Raw genomic sequence first — 20,819 nt, forward strand, 5'->3', positions numbered from 1 at the left:
AACAATGAACAGCCAGCGGGGTGTGAGGAGGATGGATAAAGAGCTCTAGGAAATAAGAGAAGCTAAGAATCAACACTTCTAGTCAGACAAGCTCTGGAGAGGGGTGGTGCGCTCAAGCCTGATTTTCAGCCCCTTATAAGATGGAAAACAAAAACGTCCCAACAAATAATCTCAAACCAGCTGATGTTGTGATAATGCAATCCAAAACCGCACAAATCATTATTTCATAAGCAATTAGTGTGGCATGCACTCTGTACAGGATAATTATGCTTTTGGGGGAAAGAGCAAAAGTAGTACAGAGGTTAGCCATGATTCATGCACACCCTCACCGATCTGCCTCCTGAAGTGAAAGCATTATGGAAGGGTTATTGCCATGTTTGTGTAACTGTGCTGAAGTGCAGTGGATTTTGAATGTGCACGTGCATACGTATTACATATATAAACATAATTACACTGTACTGCATAATCTTTTATAATAAAATAAGTTTTATTGATGTAATCCCGTCATCAAAAAACTGCACTTTTAGGCACCAATAGTTAAATAGATAATGGAAAAAGCTGCTTACTGAAAATACTTAGAGTGATAAAGATGGTAAATTGTCCTTTAACTCTATCATATGCAGTTAAACAGTAGGAAAACATGCATTTTTTTATTAGGCTTTCTCTAATCAAATCCCCATCTGTCTCTACGTTCTCTGTTTCACACTGGGTACAAAACAGTGTTATATGATGGAAAGCTGGATATCAAAGCCAAATGCTTTTTTCTGGTACTGACCAAAATGTGTCCTTTGCAGTCAGGTACTGAAGACTACCACATTTCTTTGTATTTGTACTCTTTTAATTTCTTTTTTTAGTTTTTCTTCACTCACTGAATTAAATTATGAGTTTTTCAATTTTAGACTATTGTCTTAGGAACAGGTCATCTACCGTATGGTAGCGAACTAATCAAATCATAAATATCAAAACAATTAACACCACACCCTTCCATTACTGTGTATACATACTAATGAATCAGCAAAATGACAGTGTTGTACTCATCTCATTTCCAGTTACTGAGTGCTGGTGATGTGTTTAATGCCAGTTGTCGTGATTAGTCACCGGCTGAGTCACACTGACTGGCTTTCCAAAAACAAGGGGTTAAAGAGAGAAAAGAAAAATAGATGGAAAAGGGTGACTACAGGGTCAGTGTGACATGGATGATACCAGGAAGTGTGAAAGATTGCATATTCTAAAATGAGAACTCAGGAGAGGAAAAAGGAGAAAGATGTTGATGTGGACAGGGCATTAACGGAGAAACAGAAAGATGGGCAGAGAGGGAAGGAAAGGAGGGCACAGAAAGTGAGAGAGATGGGGTGGGAGAGAGAGTGAGGGTAACGGTGAAAGATGGAGGAAATAACCAAGGTTGAAAGACAGGGAGGAATGAGAGAGACATCAAAAAGTAGAGGCGTAGACGTGCCGGGAGTAAGATGGATGAGATGGAGAGAACGATAAAGAAGCAATGGAAAAAAAAGATGGCTGAAGGTAGAGATCGGAGAAGGATGAGAGACGAAGGAAAGAGAAGTGAGAGTCTGACAGGGTGTTATGAGTATTCTAGGAGGTGAGAGAGAATAAAGCATAAAGATCTGGAAAGCAATGAATTCTGCATACCCCAAGAGCATATTACCACAAAGGCAAAGCAATTACTCAAGCCTGCATTTAAAAACTGTCTTTTTTAATATGAGGTCTGTGTGTGTATATATTAAAGAAGCTGGTAACATATGATCAGTACACTGTGTGCACATAATGTGTTTTGGATGTTATTGTAAAGTAACACAATTTAGCTGTTTGATATATAGAGATTCCTTATGCACAAGGAAAAAAGAGATATCATAATCTTTGACTGATGTAGGTTACACTGTGATTGTCATTGTTGTTTATGGTCCAAATGAATCTGCTACCCTTAAAAATAAAAATACGTTCAGTTGTAAAGAACTAGTGGTAACAGAGAAGATGATACAGTGCCACTCCCGTTTGTACACTACTGGTCAAAGGTTTGGACACACTTTCCCATTAAGTTCAATGGGAAAGTGTGTCCAAACCTTTAATAGATGGTTGTGTACAGCTGTTACATATGAAGGAGACAGTCGGACTCAGCATAAAGCCTGGACACAGAAGAAAGCAGCCAGCCTGACTCTGTCCAAAGTGAAACGACAACCTCTAAAGTTCACTCAATACACTATTATAACTCTTAAAAAAGAAAAAATATACAAAACCCGATGTTCAAAAAAGACCACCTGCTTCAAATGTTAACACCACATTATCAGGTTGTCATTTGGAGAATAGATATGTTTTTCTGGGGCCCTGCTCCTCATCAGCACTTATCAGTGTACCAGATTTACCCATAAAAAAAAAAAAAAAACAAATTGAATGTAGGCACAAAAACTACTTCATTAGTTTCAGGGTTATTATCTTGTACTAAAATGAAACCTAGCATTTAAAACTGTAATGAAACTAATAATGGTTGCTAAAAAAAAAAAAAATTTACCAAAATAAGGAAAGACAAAAAATAAAGGTTGTGTAAGCTTAATTCAAGACAGCCAGTGTTGTACGGAGTTCTGGCTGCCTGCCGACAACCGCATGTTCCAACAGTCTGCTGCCTACAAATTTTAGATGGCGATATCCTGTAGCCCTCCAAGACTTACAACTTAAGCCTTATCGAATGAAGAAAAAAGTTCAATATGTCAGGGAGAACACGGCGATAGATATATGAAACTATTTCAAATTTATGATGATTTCATCCAGATAAAAGCAGCTGTAGGCGTAAATAAAGTGGGCGATGGCGGACCATCACTTTCTGCTGGCACACCGACCTACAAGCTAATGTTTTTTCAGGTAACGGTGCTTGTGGCAAAGAAATCAAAGGGACAAAACAGCAAATGTTAATTCAAAGTTACCACTGAAGGGAACTCACATTATTGATGGAAAAAGATGCAGAAACACTAACAGAGCCTAAGACACAGTTCTGAAACCTTCTGAGGAGAAAACGAGCAGCTCCAACCAGCCCTCCTGCCGGTTATCTGCTCGGCCTGTGCACAGTGCTTCATCCAACGGCTGGAGTCAGTCCGCTTCTCTCATCAGAGTCACTACTGTTCATAAACTCATCATTTTACCTTCTCATACCATCTTGTGTTCATTTGTGCATGACTTTCTCCTCCTCCCTCTGCCCTCCTTCTCTTCATTATGCAGGGATAATGGCTACATAACCACTCTTTTCCCGCAAACCCCGAATTTCATTATTAAATACAGAGTGATGATAACCAGCCAGTAGGACACAGTCTAGTGAGTGATTCTATATTTTTTATTTTGGTCTAGGTGAGATGTATCTCATGCTGAGGTGTTGTTACTTGTGGCTGTCATTCTGATTTATGCCATGAAGAAACTTCTATTTATAGTATACAACAATCCAGTACCACAAGTATTCCTCTACCGTGTCTTAATTACAATGGGGGATAAGTATATTTATTTGTAAATGCTATTTTTTAAAATAATGTAATGATTAGTTTCAAACTTGGCTACAATGAATATAATAAACCCTATGTGTGACTTTTTGTTTCAGGATGGAGTCCACAGAGAAGTGTGAGGTAGTGATACAGCATTTCAATGGAAAATACCTGAAAACCCCGCCAGGCATTCCAGGTGAGTCTCCCCTTTTTTACATTGCACTCACATCACCGCTTTCCTTTCTTTCTTGAAAAATTATCACCTTTGCAATTGGAGACCTCCTTTCTAATTCAGTTAGAGTAATTTTTCATCTCAGATCTGCCGGACAGCTTGATAGATTGTGTACACCGTTGTTTCTGACACCTGACGCTAGCTGTCGAAGCTGTGGCTGAAAAGCTGGCTCGCTCGCTCTCTTTCTCTCTCGCTCCCTGTCACATCCCTCCCTGGTGGTGTTGCTGCTGCTGCAGGCTGGAACTTCTCAGGCAGAAGAAAACCCTCTTAATATTTACGCTCATGCCCCTCTGCTGTCCTTTGCAATCTACTTAAGAGCTTGTACTCTCCCCTGCTCCTGCTCTCTGTTGCTGTGTCCTCTCTTTTTCCTGCCGCCCTTTTCTGCAGTCACCCTAGAGTAGAACAAGCCGGACAAGGAGACACCAGACAGGGAAAGGAGGGTGAAAGAAAGCATGCCTCAAAAGGGAGATGAAATTGTACCTCACTGTGCGCTAGCTCAGAGATTTATCTTTTTGTCAGCATTTGCAGCCGAATCTTTGTCCCAAAAGTTTGAAACAAAGGAAGACTAAGCATAGGAAATGTTGGAAACAGTGCAGGGATAGGGGTGACAAGAGGTGGCAGCAAAAAAAAGCAATGTGAAAGGAGAGTAACAATATGAAAGAGCATCAGAAAGAAAGGCCACGGTGAAATAAGAATGCTGCCTAAGCACTTTCGGGGACCAGGTGCTGCAGCGCTCAAAGCATCCCGTGCATCCCAGCAGGACAGAGCAATACCAATGATATTTTCTTCTCTCCTGTGACAATTTTATTAACAGTACTGACACCTAAAATCAGTGGCACAGAAACAGATCCATAAATCGCTCTCCACTATTCAGTAATACTTAAGAGGGACTGGTTTTAGAATCTCCATGTATGCTCAGCCACTGCATAGCCAGCAGCCATTAAAGGCAAGGTGAGTGGTTATATTGAAGTTGAGCCGTAATCGGAAACCTTTAAAGCTGTAATATCAGACTGACCTTCCCCTTTAAGGATTTGTCTCCTGGCCACTCAGACTTTATTATTGTTAATGGATTATTCAGGCTTGTGCCAGGCATGGAGATTTACTGCCCCGATCGAGGAAATCCTTCGATGGAATTAAGAATAGATAAGTTTACAAGGTCTGCGTCTGGTACTACTATGGTCCCTTCCAAAGGATCCGTGAAATCTCCCGTTTGTCTTGCTGTACACCTGAATATACACACGACTGGCTTTTGCAAAAAGCTGTTGTTCCTTTTGTTGTCATTTGTGATATAGAGTTCCAACAAAAAATTCCTTCAAAGAATAATTATTGTTTATTACAGCATGAGTCCTATTTTTCTAGTTTTTTGCCATCAGTCATTATAACATTGTACTCACAACAATAATTGGAGAGAACTGGGAACCTGGTGAAATGCTACCACAAAGTCAGGTGAAGCAAGAAACACAAGCAGTTGAATTATCAGACAAGTAAACAGTATTTAAACCAGTTTATTAACAGGTAAAGTTTAAAAGTGAGCACAACAAAAATAAATAAATAAAAATCCCAGAATGGTCTGATTACATGTTTCTTATCCCAGCTGACTTCTTTTTAGCAATGTCACCTTGTTTCCAGGTCCCAGACATTAACTTAGCATCGAAAAATATATAAGTAAAAAATATTATTTTCTAACTCTACTTGTACTGGTTTACTTGAGATTTTAAAATGCTGTCCCTTAGTTGTTAGCCCTATTCATGAATACTAATGGATAAAGGCTGTTACTGTCATTCCCTTAATACATTTCCCATGGTAATTCATAGGAGGACGGGGGGCTGAGGAAGTGCACTTTTCCCCCCTCTGACACTGTCCATGTTGCTAAATCTCCGGACATTCCTCAGTTATCAAACTCAGATGGGCCTCTGTGGACCCTGTGCTGTTTCTGTTTCTCACAGAGGCAGTGAAGAGCTCTTTGTGTGTGTGTGTGTGTGTGTATGTGTGTCCTCATCACCACAGTACATTTGTATTTGTTTCTGTGTTCTGATTCATTTATGCATATTCAAATTTACACGTTTAAATTACGGCACGCATGCCGTGTGCTGACAGTCTGTGTCAGTGTGTGTGTGTGTGTGTGTGTGTGTGTGTGTGTGTGTGTGTGTGTGTCATGTTGGTGGTATTTCCCCAGAGCTCCTTGCTATGCAGGGCAGCTTCTTCATCCATCCTGCTTTGACAGCTCCCTCTCCCACACTCCCCTTCCCTTTGCTTTCACCACCACACACAGCACAGCAGGAGGGGTGTGTGTGTGTGTGTGTGCGCGCGCGCCCATGCATGTGTATGCTTTTAGGACAGCCATGACTACTACACTGTGTGATCCTTGACCTACAGAAGCACAAATAGAGTCAACTTTGACCTGAATGGAATGGCAACATCCAAATAATACTAATGAAATTGTTTTTTCCACCACTTAGTGTTTGAAACTTAGCTCACACACATATTACATAGCTGTGGTAGCACATATGTACCCCTACACGTATGTAACAACACTTTTAACATGCATGCATGCACATACACGTTACACACCCTGCTCCATGTACCGAGCTCACTCACCGATCCTCTCAAGCTTATATCTGACAAGACTCTGCATTTCCAGCTCAGCCACTCAATCACACTGTCATGCGGGTGTGTGATTGAGTGTGTGCGTGATGGGGGTTGGTCTTGTCATAGCTGCCCCCCTCTACTCGTGTGTTTCCAGTAGCGGTACAAAAAGGATATTGAGTTGTAACCTTGCTGTCACATAGCAGGAAGTAAATATCTGGGTGTCAGGTGCCAGGTCATCTGTTAAATTCAGCTGACCGTTAGAAAATAAATGGGAAGGAAGTCACCATACTGGCAGGACGTTAATGCTATGTTGCAGATAACGTCAAGAACACAAGGAGCAGGAGCAGAGTAGAGCAGAGGATCGTAGTGATGCTAACAGATGGCAGCTTCCACATGCTTCATGTTTAAATTTTAATGTAATAACATCTAACTTCCTTATAATTACATGAGATACCAAGCTGATATACAGTGTGGGCAATTGATAGCAGATGGCATTAAACAGCTTCTCTATTCTTACTGTTATATTTTTAATAAAATAATATGTAATTTTGTTGTGGTTAGATGTAGATAGAGTGTATGGTTAAATGCACTTTACTGTTAAAGCAGTACTTGTATAGTAGGTGTCAGACATTCCTTATAACCAGTGATGGAAGAAGCACTTGGCTAAAAATTTGTTTACTTAAGCAAAAAATAGAAATACCATGGTGTAAAAATACAAGTAAGAGTCATTTATTCAAAATGTTAAGTAAAAAAAAAACTCAAGGATTAGCATACTTGAAGTAGCAAAAGTAAAAGTGCTCATAATGTAGAATGCCACATTTCATATTAATGTAGGCCTACTGTATATCAGTCACATCACTGGACTGTAATTACTGATGCATTTTTGTGCACATTAATGTTACAGCTGGGAAAGGTGGAGTAATTTTCGCTACCTCATAGTGGAGTAAAAATTACAATATTTTCCTCTAAAATGTCATCAAAGTAATGATACCTCAAAACTGTACTTGAGTACATATGTCAGGGACCAAGCAGTAAGGCAAAAGACACAGCTTCCAAAGTTCAAAATAAAGGGCTTTTTATTAACCCAAAAGTAAGACAAATACAAAATTAACATCAGATAAATTGGGCCCTAAAAGAGGTCAACAAAAGATAAGGAAACTCAAAATACAGCAAACTGAACTGTCTAATACCTCAACAAAACCAACTGACCTAACAAGTGACACATCAGGGAAACATATATACTGGCTGGCCAAACCAATAACACACACAAGGGGTCAACTAAAGACACTACCAAAGCAATCAACTAATAAACACCAAACAGACAGTCTGCTCTCAACTAAATATTTCCTTTAAATATAAAGAAATTAACATAACTTGACAAATAAAGTTCTAACATAAACTACCAACAAATAAACAAATTTCTCCCAAACTCCCCCCTTTCTTGTATTGGGCACTTGGTGCAGTCCAGGCCTAGTGGGAGGTATTTAAACCTGTGTATGTCTAATATAAATTACCCACCCAAGTCCATGGCTGGTGGTGGTTTAGGCCCTCACATGGTGAAGGCCAGGACTGAGGCCTTCACAACATATAATTAGTTACTTTCCACCATTGCTTATAACTCTAACATAAATAATAAATTAATTAAACATGATTGACACTAATATTCTTCAAAAGAATCACAATCACTGGAAAAAGGGCAGCGCTTGCTCGGATCTTGAATGTAATGCTTGTCCGTTTGTTCCAGCAAATTCTACAGAAGCAAACACTTCGACACTTGCATACAGATGCACCTAATCAGCCATCCAGGTCAGGTTTGTTGTGAGGCCTGGTTGATATGAGAGGTGCGTAGCGTTCGTCCAACAAGCAGTCACCGAGGCCTGCTTCAGCCGCTCTGCTCTGCCCACGTCTGATTGTGATTCAGAGAGAGGGACATGATCGATAGCCCTGATGGAGCACTACAGCTGTTTAGCTATTCTGTGCAATGCGGCAGCCGCTCTCCCTGTCGCTGAGTGTGCATGTGCATACACCCACGCACATGCACTGTACAGGCACATGGCTTCATTAGGCTACATGTATGCCAAAGTGCACATAGGTGTGTGTATGTGTTTTGTATATTTTTGCATGCAACCAAAGACACATACTGCACATGTAAAAACCCATATAGATAAATGGACTTACCTGCTCATGTACTGTAGATATGATAATCTCCTTTCTGCGAAATGACCAGCTTTGTAGTTGGAGGTCAGAATTAAGAGCTAACCTTGTTTTTTAGTGGATCTGGATTTACTCAATACACAAAATAAATGGAAATTTATTAAACACGACTACAGCAATAAAGCATCCTGAAGTGAGTCCAACAGGGTTGCATTATGATTTACACTGCAACCCCAAGCACTGAGAAAGTCAAAAGAAGCACAGATAAAAAGTGATTTAATCCGCTGGCTGTAATCAGCCTGGCTGATTAAAGCCCTTCGTCCCACAATGCATTTAACAGCTTAGAGATGACACCCTTTGCTAAATGTAATCGAACAGGAGACACATTAGCCATTGTTTGGATTTGGCAGGTGAGTAATCTTATGTACAGCACATATTCTCTATTTGCAGTGGCAGAAAGGAAATTGATAACATTTTATATTCTATGTAAGCACCATGCTGCTCAGGCTGCTCTTTGTGTGATTTAACTTAATTTTATTGTCAATAGTCAAACAACAGCTAAATAAAACAGGTGTGTTTTCAGAAGGCCTGGATACAGGAAGTGTTGTGCGTAGCCAAATGACAGCACAAGACTTTGATGAATCCAACATTCTCATGAATGTCTAACTGTGTAAATAGTGATTCAGTCCAATGTGAATGTGCAGTAGCACTGCAGCTTCTTCCTTTTCACTGCCATTGTTGTTGCTTGCTACATTGTCCTGCTGCCATATTGGCAGCAGAGCTGAGAGCCAGTTCCAATATTGTCCAATAGATGCTGGATAAATAATGAAACCCACATCAGGAAGCAGCCACAGTGGCCCTGGGAGATGGAACCAAACAGAAACATGCAATATGTACAAGCTTTCCTGATTTTCTTATGGCGCTCAGGCATTTCTCTTTCTAACTTTATCTGTTTTCACAATATCTTTTCAAACCACAATGACTGTCTCTGTCTCTCCTCACTCACATACTGTTTTTCGTTTTCAAAATATTTTATTCTAGCGTATACATAAAAAGTTGATTTCGTCCTGCAGTAAAAGCGATATACTTGGTAAGAACTTGTGGTAAGCATCAGGACAGAGTATATATGTTTGAAGTGCCCTGTCCCCATATGAATGTGATTGCATTTGACAATCTTGAACAAATGTCTGGTTTTCTGATTGTGTGTCAGATCCAGATGACACCCAGGATTTTGCAGAACCACCACATGCCAGTTCACAAGGGCAGCTCTTAGACAACCCCTCCCTCTTTTAAATAAAGCAGACCCGACTGGCCCGCCGACACATTCCATCATTATTTGCAGAACCCAAGGCCTGCGCCATAGAGGGCGGGGGAGATGTTGCTGGGGGTGTTGTTGCATAAAAAGATTCCCTCCCTGTTGGCATCCTCTCCAAGGCAACAGTGCCAAGATAGCAGAGACAGCCCACAGTATTGAAACGTCCCTCGCTGAATTAAGGCAAATCCCAAATCACTTGGTAAGTCACAAAAAGCCCTTCTGAAACTGTCAGTCATACTTGAGTAATCCATATTAATTTCTGCAATCCCTCCCACATTCCCCTGGCTAATAAGTGGCCTGTCGGCAGGCTCATTTCTCTCCCCTATGGCATGTAGATTTAATGTGCAGCCAAGTAGGTTGGTGGGCTGGCTGTCAGTGTGTCACAGGCATGGCTGTTCCTCCAAGCACACCAAGGCAGTTCTTTCCCATAATGCATCTGTGCATCATGTGTGTGTGTGCTGATCTGTAAATTGTTTCATTTTAATGTTTTCCATCCTCTTTTTCTTTGACAGAAATACTGTATCGATAATTCATTTCCTTCCGCTGTCACCCAGTGTAAACTGACCAAACTTCTTTCTTTGTGGTCCTCAATGACAATGAGACAGTTTTTCAATAACAACTGCCATGGATCATAATTAGCTACCAAACCTCCCTTTGAGATGTGCTTCTCAGGATATTCCATCATAATGAAATCTGTCCTCTTTGCATGAACCTTAAATCCCTCTCGCCCCCGACTTCTCCACCCATTAGAGGCAGGACACACAGGAAGTTATTATTGGCATCCCCAGTAAATCAGACAGCTTCCTGAGAACGGATCAGTTTCCCCCGATGCACTTTCTCATTATAACCCTATCTCACCCACAGACAATAATCTGGATTTGTCACGCTTTGTTTGTTTTGCCACTGAACTGTATCAATCATGAGCGAAGCCAACAGTTAGCAGAGTAAGGAGGAAGAGAGCAATGACAGGAGCCACTCTGAGGGGGTCTATCACTGAAACATAAAGTATTCACCTGCTGCAGTGCCCTTCCACAGAAAATAATAAGCCCTTTGATTGACTTCAAAGTTTGTTTAGGCAGAGGAGAGGAGCTCTGGCTCTTGGAGGGGTTTTAGGCAGGAACGATTGACTCTTCTCTCTACTCAACCACATCTAATGTGGAGAGAGACAGAATGAAGGAGAGTTACCATGAGAAAAAGATACATACGAGGGAGAGTAATAGAGAGAAATATAGCAGCAGTGAAAAAGAAATAGATTAGGAGCTGAGGAAATGTGACAGGAATAAGAGAGGCAAGTAAAAGAGAACAGATGGAAAAGGGCAGAGAGGTAATGGGTGGTGTAGGCAGGCAAAAGGGAAAGCAGTGAAAGTTGGGTAAACCCGTGCTTTTGGAAGGTTAAATTTGAGCAAAGTTTAGGTTCCTGAAACTGCAGCAGATGAGATGAAAGGATGACATTGACTGTGTGACCGCTTCCTGAGCTTGACCCCTCTGACCCCGACCCAGCTGTCTACCATGTTGATCCCCCTCTATCGTTCCGTCTCACCCCGCTCACATCTCTCCTTGCACTTTTTGTTGTCCTTGCTTTTATACTCTCTCTCATCCATCCCTCTCTCTTATCTCCCCTGCCACCGCTGTCTTTCATCCCTCACTTTCACTGCCCGTCCTCCCCCCTTCTCTGCTCGCTATTCTACACATCACTCACCTTCCTGCTCATCCCTCTGTAATGCTCATCTATTTACTGGATATAGCTGAATGCACACAATATTACTGTGAGCAAAATAAGCACCTGAGGCAGCTTTTACTTATGAAGAATGTTTTTCCTCTCCTCTTTGTTTGACATGTGTTCGCTTCCCTTTCATGCTGTGGATTCTCTCACAGCGTGGACAGCTGACAATTATGATAGTTATATAGGTTTTTATATAGCTCTAGTTAGTTATAGAGTATAGTTTTAAATTTATGATTTATGAAATTGGAGCAGAAATCTATTTGAAACTTGTTTCATGAATTTCATGAATTTATAATACACCCGGTTATTAAGAATACATTCTTTTATGCCTCATTGCAAAACAAACTGGTTTTATCTGCGTGAGCTTTGCAGCTGCAGGAATGTTCGTCTTTTTCCTCTGTCACCAACAAGAGGTTAACATTTGTGGATTTGAATAACATTTCCTAAATACTGGATGGATTGTCATGAAATTGTAATGCATTTATGATTCTCTGAAGATGAATTGCAGTTACTTGTGTAGTCATTTTTCAGTCTGTCACTCTCATAGATGGGATCTATAGGTATGCAGAAAGTTAGCTACAGATAACTAAGGTTATCTGTCTTGAATTACCACAGTAATTAAAGTGAGATATAATCATTTAACTTTTTAACCAAGAATGTATGCAGGTAAATACAGCGCATACCTCCAAAAATTGCACCCATGTCTCAACATTCAACACAGTATGACATACAGTACCTTCACATTGTCTGTTGTCACTGTGAGCCTGTCCATCTCCTGATGTTTACATTTAACTCACTGCTGAAATAGGCATTCAGGCCAAACCAGTCCAGCGTTAAAACTATTCATGGGGCTGTGTTGGTGGAGTGGTGTTCAGGTGCCATGATGCAATAAAATGCAGTCCAAGAAGACAGGTTTGAGTAATGGGTCTGTGGATTTGGGGGGTTTATCAGATGTCAAAACACTCCACAGTGATTTATGACACTCTGGGGCCGGTATTTACAACTCAAGAAAGTATTGCTGGTAATCACTTTATCTTTCATAGCAATGAACGAAAAGTGAACAGTCGAAATGCACCATTCATATTACGAAGTAATCAGCCAGGAATGTGGATTTACATGTATTTGGTTGTCTAAGGCGGTGTCTTGCTAGATGACGCCGGTTATCAAAGACCTCTGCGTTGGCACCCGTACTGACCTTCCGCAGCTGCTGTTTCTCTGAACAGCTTCACAGAACTGTAGACTCTTATTCTTGTTAAGTCTTTTGGAGTAAATCTGAGTTATTGTTGCTTGTGAGATCTGACATGAAATTCCAGTAGGGGTGAAGTGCAGGATGATAATTTTACAATACAAACAAATTGAACTCACAGGAGCCCTAAAACATATCTCACAAGTATAGCAGGCATCATATACTGTAATTTTATATGTCTGCTGTCATCCAGCACTGCCCAGTAAACACCACCTAGGGATGAACTATTGGTTGGACGTGTTGTTTAAGGGCAGTAGTATATTCTGGCAAGCTCAGGAATCAGACTGACAACTTTACAGTCATAAGAAAAAAAACCTCTTTTTCTGTGTATATTCCTTCCTAGATGTAACTCTCCACCACCGTAGTCTTGCAATGTTCACATTATCTTCACAGATCCTCACATTTCAGGTTTTAGCCATCAGTCAACTTAATCTAATGCAGCACCTGAGGCAATGCATTTCTTTTGTAAAGAATAATTTTCAGCCTCTCAGCAGACTCAGTAGGTCACTGAGCTCATAGCCCTTCGGCCAGCCTGCCCGTCCTCCAGAATGAAGATTAAGTTTGCTGAGGAGGATAATCATGCTACAAGGTCTCTGTGGTATGCAAGTGGAATTCAGCAGGCTGGCTTTCTGAGGTTCACCGGTCAAGTCCTCTCTCCCACCACCACCTTTCATTAAGTTAGACAGTCACAACACTTAAGTTTGATAAATTACAGCTTTCTATTTTTTTCCCCACTCTTAGCTTGTTGTTAGCATGTTTTAAGGTATGCATTTACTAGTTAACAGAAATAGCAAGTGGATTGTCTGACTGACCAGAAGACTGACTGTATCCTGTGCGTGCCTGCGTCATGGAGACAGGATAAAAAAAAAAAAAGAAAAACGCAGGCATCAATTACACCTGACCACGTTACTGTCACAGGACAGGACACAGAGGACAGTGAGATAAATCTAGCTGCCGTCCTCAAAATAGAGTACAAGCCTCCATTAGAGCAGGACGTAGGCTGTGTGAACAAGCAGAGGTCACTGTGGTCAGCAGAGTTATTTCTGTAGTGCCACCAGACCCCCAGGAGTGGACGCCCATTCATTCATCCAACTGCCTGCCAGCTGGGTGGAGTACACACACACAGCCCAAAAAATACACACCTACAGCACTGTACGTCCTCTGCCAACGGATGATCAGTAGGAGTGGGATACGTTCCATTTGGTGAAACCTACTGTAATGGCGTCCAAGTTGCCAGTGCTTTTTTTCAATAAAGGTTGTTTGTGTCCTTTTCTCTCTTAGCATTTTTATTTGAGCATCGCCTGGTGGTGTTTGAGCCAAAAGGGCGATGGCAACACACCTGGTTGTAGGTTGACCTCATGTCTCAGACACGCTAACTCTCTGTTTGCCTTTTTTTCTCGGCTGGCAGTGTAGCACATCATGCCGTTGCTGCTTTTTCTCAGCATATATAGATGATTTAAAGTAGCCTTAGGTTTACCGGGATGCACACATTTTGCAAATACACAGACAGTGCACAAAAGGAAAACCCACTGATATGCCAGCAGAATGATTTCTTATAGTCTCCTTCCTTTGTTCTTTTAGCCTCTCTCACTCTCTTCCTCTGTCTTCCTCTCATACATCCACACAAACACACACACAAATACACACACATCAATAGTCCATTAGGAGTGTGTTGCTTTCATTACCTCCAGCTTGGCCCTGAGACAGCCTTCAGAGTGGCGTACAGCAGAGCAGAGCCAGCCAGGATTGCAGTATATATAGAGAGAAGTCTGGTAATTGCCAGAGCTCTGTTCTCTCTACCCTGTGCGTCAGGTGGAAAGTATGAATCTGCGGTATCTGGGGACCACCCCTGCTGCGCTGCACCACATCTCGCTACAACTGTCTGTCCCCCCACCAGGCACAAGTAATAGGTGGAAAACAGGGAGCTTAAAGGCCTCAGAGAGTCCAACAACTGCCACTCGAACAATACACACCACCATGGGAATAAAAAAAGAAATCATGCATCCCAGAGAAGCACCTAAAGATATACCCTTCCTAGAAATCTCACTTTTCATATCTTGCTTGCTACACAGTTGTAGAGTAAGTACTTTTATTGTACTTGCACTGCAAAGCTCCTGTCTGAAGCTTTTTGCTTCACCAGGTAGAAGGAACAAATAACCATCAGTCCCTATAAGGCAACTAATCAGAATCAAACATGTCCATGTCAGTTGGGTTATGTCTTTTAATACAGTGGAACCTCGGTTTTCGTGATTAATCCGTTCGAAAAAGTTCGATGAAAACCGAATCGTAGGAAAACTGAAGCAATTTTTCCCATAAGAAATAATGTAAATCCAATTAATCCGTTCCAGACACCCAAAAATATTAACAAAAAATACATTTTATAGAGAATAGCTATATTTTTACATACAGAAAACAATGAGAAATAAATATAAATGACTAATGAAATGGATAAATGAACATTTAACATCACTTTTACCTTTATTGAAGACTCTTGTTGCCGTATGGAAGACGGCGAGGAGGGGAGAGGGAGGAGGAGAGGTTATTGTTTGGATGGGGAATCCCCCTCCATAAGGACTTCATGTATCAAGGCCCTATCTGAGGTTACTTCCCTTCACTCATTTCTTCAGGGAAATGAGTGGCCGAGTCACGCAGGTAGGTGGACGAGTTTGGTACGGACTAATGACGCTGAACTGGCCAATCAACTGTAAGAAAACCGAGCTGATGTACGAAAACTGGGACAGAATTTTGACAAAAAAAAGTCGTCAAAAACCGAATCGTACAAAAAGTAGGGCATACGAAAACCGAGGTTCCACTGTACATACATACCGTATGTCACCATGCAAATGAGAGTAAACTACTCATTTTGGACCATCCTGTGTAAATAAAGGGTGAATGAATGAATAAATGGAAAATCAATTCCAGAAGACTAACATTAAGCAAACGTGATCAAATAAATTGTATCATGATACAAACCAAACTAAACAAACTGACTTTTTTCTTTATGTCCATGTTAATCATGCAGGACCTACAGTATAGATTATGTAATGTTATTGTTTTAATGTCTGACTTTTATCCAGCTCTTACCTTTGGCCTTTACCTTGAGCTAATCATATCTCTCTTTTAGCCCTAGACCTAATCTTGCCACAAATGCATCAGATCAATTTTTCAGGATGTCTTATTTGTGGAGCGAGGAGCAGGCTCGGCACAGCGGGGGTCGTGAGGGGGATGCAGTCAGGGTGTATCCAATTTCAGGCTGTAAAGTAAATGCCCTTGGAGATCAAAGATTATACAGCAGATTCCTAAGGCAAGCCTGATATTGAGCCGCTGTGCTCCTGGTGAACTCCAGTTTGCACCTTCCCCTTGTATGTTTTTAAATGTTGCTGCCTTAGTGGCCCCCGTTGTCAGTATCATTACGTAACAAGTGACCCTTATAAATTTGGCCTTTTGTTTTTCGATAGCACTGGATATTCCATAGATAAGTAATTCTCTGTAAGATGTATATGGTTTATTTCTTTCAAGGTAAGGTATGAATCTTAAACACTGTAAGCAGTTTTAAGAGACAGGTTATTGTGTTTCATTGTAATGCATATTCTGGCAGACAAAGAGCTGTGATAGCAGAAACCCAAATACTATGGAAAGGGTGTGTGTCATGCATATGGGTTCAGAATTTGAGTCAGTTTTGTGACTGCCTTTTATAATCTACTCATGATAATTGTCAGATGCTTACTCTTTTGTTGCGATTCCATGTAGTCTTCATCTCAGTGAATTTGCGTTGTTGGAAGCTCTCCATGCTACAGCTGGTGTTGATGAATGTCTGACCACCTAGATGAATGATTTTTCCATACAAACTTTACATTTAATATTGAGATCCTTTACAGCTTAGGTGTTAATCACAAGAGTTTTCATTGGTTCGAATGCTTTTTGATGCACTGTCCCATACTGAGCAGCACTCTTGGCACCCCTCTGTGAATTCATGGTCTCCTTCTCCTTCACCAGTCTGAGACACAGAAATAAAGTTTGTTGTCCTGCCATTTAGCCATCTGTTCTGCAACTTCCGCTTCTCTCCACTGTTTTCCTTCTTTCTGTCACACATTCTTTCACACCCTGTCGCTCTCTTTTACACTTGCCCATACACACACACACACACACACACACACACACACACACACACACACACACACACTGTAAACTGGTGAACACTATACAGCCACATATCTGAAGTTTGGTAACTGCTTTTGGAAGAAATGAGAAGAGAGAATAAACATTGCTACTAGAAAGCCAGGCTTTAAAAGGGGTTTAAGGGGATGGGTGGTGGGATCTGGTTAACTCATCAAATAGGCCCATTATGGGGTAAAATCAACAGCAGAGAATGTTAGATGTGTTCTAGTGAGGGTAGAGCGTGTCCAAATCCCCTGAGTTCACACAGCCATTACAAATAAGAGCGGATTAACCAGCAGCCCCCCTGATGGGACAGTGAATGGATGAGAATGGGAAAGATGAGGGAGGCCGCTTCTCTCCAGCATTATCTAAATAACAGGCCGGGGAATTCAATAAGTACTGGCCTCATCAGACCTCATCAGCTCCCCCAATTAAGCTGCACATCATGGCGGCTGGCAGACTGGTTGCCGCTGGTGACAAATGAGAGCTGAACTGGCGGTGCCTGCCTCTGCAGCAGTGCTGTGCTGTCTCACATTCCAGATATTGTTTCTGACATTGGTGTGTGCGTGCATGTGTGTGTGTGGGGGGGGACAGTTGGGATCTTTTGGAGGACAATCAAAAGTGCAACAAAAGTGTTTCTTTTTTTGTATCACCCTGCTAATTTACAGCCCACTCTGACACTCCAGCCCACTTACACTATACTTCTTCCGTCCTTGGTGCTGCATTGATGAGTTCTTGGTAGCCAGCCTCAACTTCAAAGAAAAAGGAGTTACCTTCACCACACTGCTGCTTGTGAACTCTAGTGTTATCGATATTGTGTGTCAATATCTCTCCACTCCCACATTACCTCCCTGTGTTTCCCCAAGTGTCAGGACATATAGAGAAAAAAAACACGGCTCTCCCACATCGATCGGGGCCCATTAACGCAGATGGAGAAAAACAAAGGCTTTCACCACATCTGAGATGTTTAGTCAAGGACTTATTCAAAGTTGTTTTACAGGTCACTCTCTCTCTATGGTTATCACTTGAGCAAGGGACTGAGGTCAGATTTTGGCCAGGAGTTGTTTTGCCTCAAGCACCTAAACCTCTAATTACTGTACCATCTGTGCATGTATGCCAGAAAAAATGTTTAATATTGTTGAATGATATAACAATATTTACTTGATTAAGCTATCAGATCTTATTTCCTTGGAAAACAGCTGATGTAATCTGTAAGTACAAAGAAGATGCCACTTTGTTGTCAATGACTTTTTTTGGAAAGACAGAGGAAAATTAGTGTCAATGCTTCTTGAGAACAAAGAGAATACCTAAGATATGAATGAATTATGAGCCTTGGGAATGTCTGGTGCTCTGTTTGAAGTTCAGAAGTACAGGGGTTTGTCTGACAAAATACAGATGAAGGGATCAGCCATCTAAATTTGGACCTAACTGTGGCTTTTTAGTCTTATGAAGCTGGCTTTGTAGATCACCTTTGTAACCTGTGCTGCATGGCTGCTCTAAAATTATCCAATTATCCAGCCAGTTCATGACCATATCTGTGCCTACTCCTCTTACTGGAATATTTCAAGTTTATTTAGAAAGAGCACTATTAAGTGTTTTGCAAAATTAGCTAGTCCTACTTGCTAAGGTGAAGTTTAAAAGGTCAAATGTACTGTAACACAAGTAACAGCCTATATAGCATGTGTTGGTTCAGTAAAGGTAATTAAATCACAAAAATAAAACAGGATAAAGTAATCTGCTGACAGCAACACTTTTCACACATTATGTCCAACAGTGACACTGAGATCATTTGGGTTATTAGCAAGAAACCAAGAAGCAATAATACTGTCTTACAATAGCTGAAGGCTGTAGGAAAACAAGGTGAAACAGAAGGAGAATGTCACTGAGAGCAGCAGATAAGGATTTTATGAGGGAATGTGGCTGAAAAATAGCATAGTCCTCCCTGTGCTGTCTTTGGTTTGTGTATACATCTGTGAGTGTGTGTGTGTGTGTGTGTTGTGTGTGTGTGTGTGTGTGTGTGTGTGGGTGCGTGCGTGCGTGCGTGTGTGTGTGTGTGTGCATGGCTGCTCTTTTGAAAGTGAAAGAGCAAAGAGAGCTGCACCTGCAGCGTCTATCAACCAGTGGAAAGCTCCTTTCAGCACAGCTTTAATTACAGTCTCTGCAGCTCTGCTTGGCTCAGACAGCCTAGTCTCCATGCAGCCAACCAAATCCTCTCACACATATCTGCCTTCCTCTGCCACAGAGTCGCCTGATCCCTAATCAGCCACTCTGCCACTCTTCATCGATCCCCAATCAGTTACAGTAAAGAGGACGCTATGGAACCCCCCCCCCTCGCGCACCTCCTTCCGCCCTTATTAGTCCGGTGCCCTGCTTTCATTGATCATGAATCAACGTCTCTGGCAGCATTGATCGTCAATCACCCCCAGTGACATTATTGATCTGGCCGGTCCCTCAACTATAGGCCTGCCCTCAGCCCTCGGCCTACATTGCAGCCCAGCTGTGGCGTATTGATCCCCCTCAGATACAGTATTGAGGGCTCTTTATTGATAATTCATTTATTGTGCTGTAATTTCATTTTCTTTCCTGTCCATATCATTGTTACTGGAAGCCCCTATGGTGGAAACCTAGTTAACAAACATACTGTCTTTTGTATGCTTCACCATGCTACTCTGCAGTAACTGATGTGGCTTTCATGTATTTGCAGCTTGAAGCATATTATTCGCCTCTGTTCAAATGTCATTATCCATTTTCAAGCAGTAGTAGCCTAAAGGTTAGATAACTCATCTTATAACAAGAAGATCATACATCTGAGTCTTTGTGCCATCTGGAAAATTCTATGAGAGGATAGCTACCATTAGCAAGACACATAACATCACCTTTCTCCTTTGATTTTCATGCTTGCCAACAATACCGAACTGTTTGTAATGCACCTCGAGTGTGAACTCTATGAATGCCAAGCAGTGCAGTGCAGCAAAATACCATGCATGCTCAGCAAAACCTCAGCTTGATAAATAAACATAAATAATTTTCTTGCAACATTATGTGGAAGCTGTATATACAGCTTGTAATGAGCTGTATAAAGCGCGCCCCCTTTTTAATGAAGCTTTCATAAGAAACTATAAACATGCTAACAGATTATAGACTACATTGCATCATCTAAGATGTAATTGCACAGCTCAAAATTCATGTATTCTGATCCCGATACAGTGTCACATAAACCAAAAAATATTTGCAAGGTCTGGTGGGTGGGTATTTCTGCAGAATTACAAAGTGCAGATCTGTATGATTCATCTCTATAGATGGGAGGTTTCATAGGTCACTGTAGGCGCTGGCAGTGTTCTAATACTCCGCTAACAGGCACAGGGCTAGATTCACTATCTGCCTACCTAGGTATCAACACAGACAGTGGCAGCACAAGTCAACCCCCACAGGCAAGGCACAGCAAAGGCTGGTCCGGAGTTTCTTTTAACTGTTAACTTTTTGCCATGAAAGAGCTCCACAGACCAGAAGCGGTTTTACTTCGCAAAGCCGAAGAGAAGCAATTAAGGCTTACTTCTTATTCATTTCATTAAAACAGCCATGCTTTCATTGGTTTAATGCATTATTTGTGTTTCTGTCTAATGGAAGTTTCTTTCTTGTCTTTCATTAATGTTTGCATGGATGTTTCTTGGTTATGTATGTACAATATCTTCACTACTTCCTGTTTGCTTGTTGTCCACATTTTACTCTACATAATGAAAACATTTTCACTAATGTGAAGCTGAAGAAGGAGTCCTTTCGAGCCTGGTTGGCTTGTGGGACTCCTGAGACAGCTGACGGGTACCGGCAGGCCAGGCGGGCTGCAGCCCAGGTGGTTGCAGAGGCAAAAACTCGGGTCTGGGAAGAGTTCGGTGAGGCCATGGAGAAGGACTATCAGTCGGCCT

The 20,819-nt window shown here is 41.4% G+C and overlaps 1 protein-coding gene across 10 annotated transcripts in view; it reads left to right on the forward strand.

Annotated features, from left to right (window-relative positions):
- The window catches only part of rbms3 (RNA binding motif, single stranded interacting protein), a 252,071-nt gene that overhangs the window by 193,272 nt on the left and 37,980 nt on the right, over positions 1-20,819 (forward strand). For all 10 annotated transcript variants that reach the window (XM_020597445.1, XM_020597442.1, XM_020597446.1 and 7 more), the window contains one exon: positions 3,596-3,675. In XM_020597445.1, coding sequence (XP_020453101.1) covers positions 3,596-3,675 — 80 coding nt within the window. The remainder of the gene's footprint in view (positions 1-3,595; positions 3,676-20,819) is intronic.

Source organism: Monopterus albus, unplaced genomic scaffold (genome assembly GCF_001952655.1).
Source record: "Monopterus albus unplaced genomic scaffold, M_albus_1.0 scaffold34.1, whole genome shotgun sequence".
Classification (NCBI taxonomy): domain Eukaryota; kingdom Metazoa; phylum Chordata; class Actinopteri; order Synbranchiformes; family Synbranchidae; genus Monopterus; species Monopterus albus.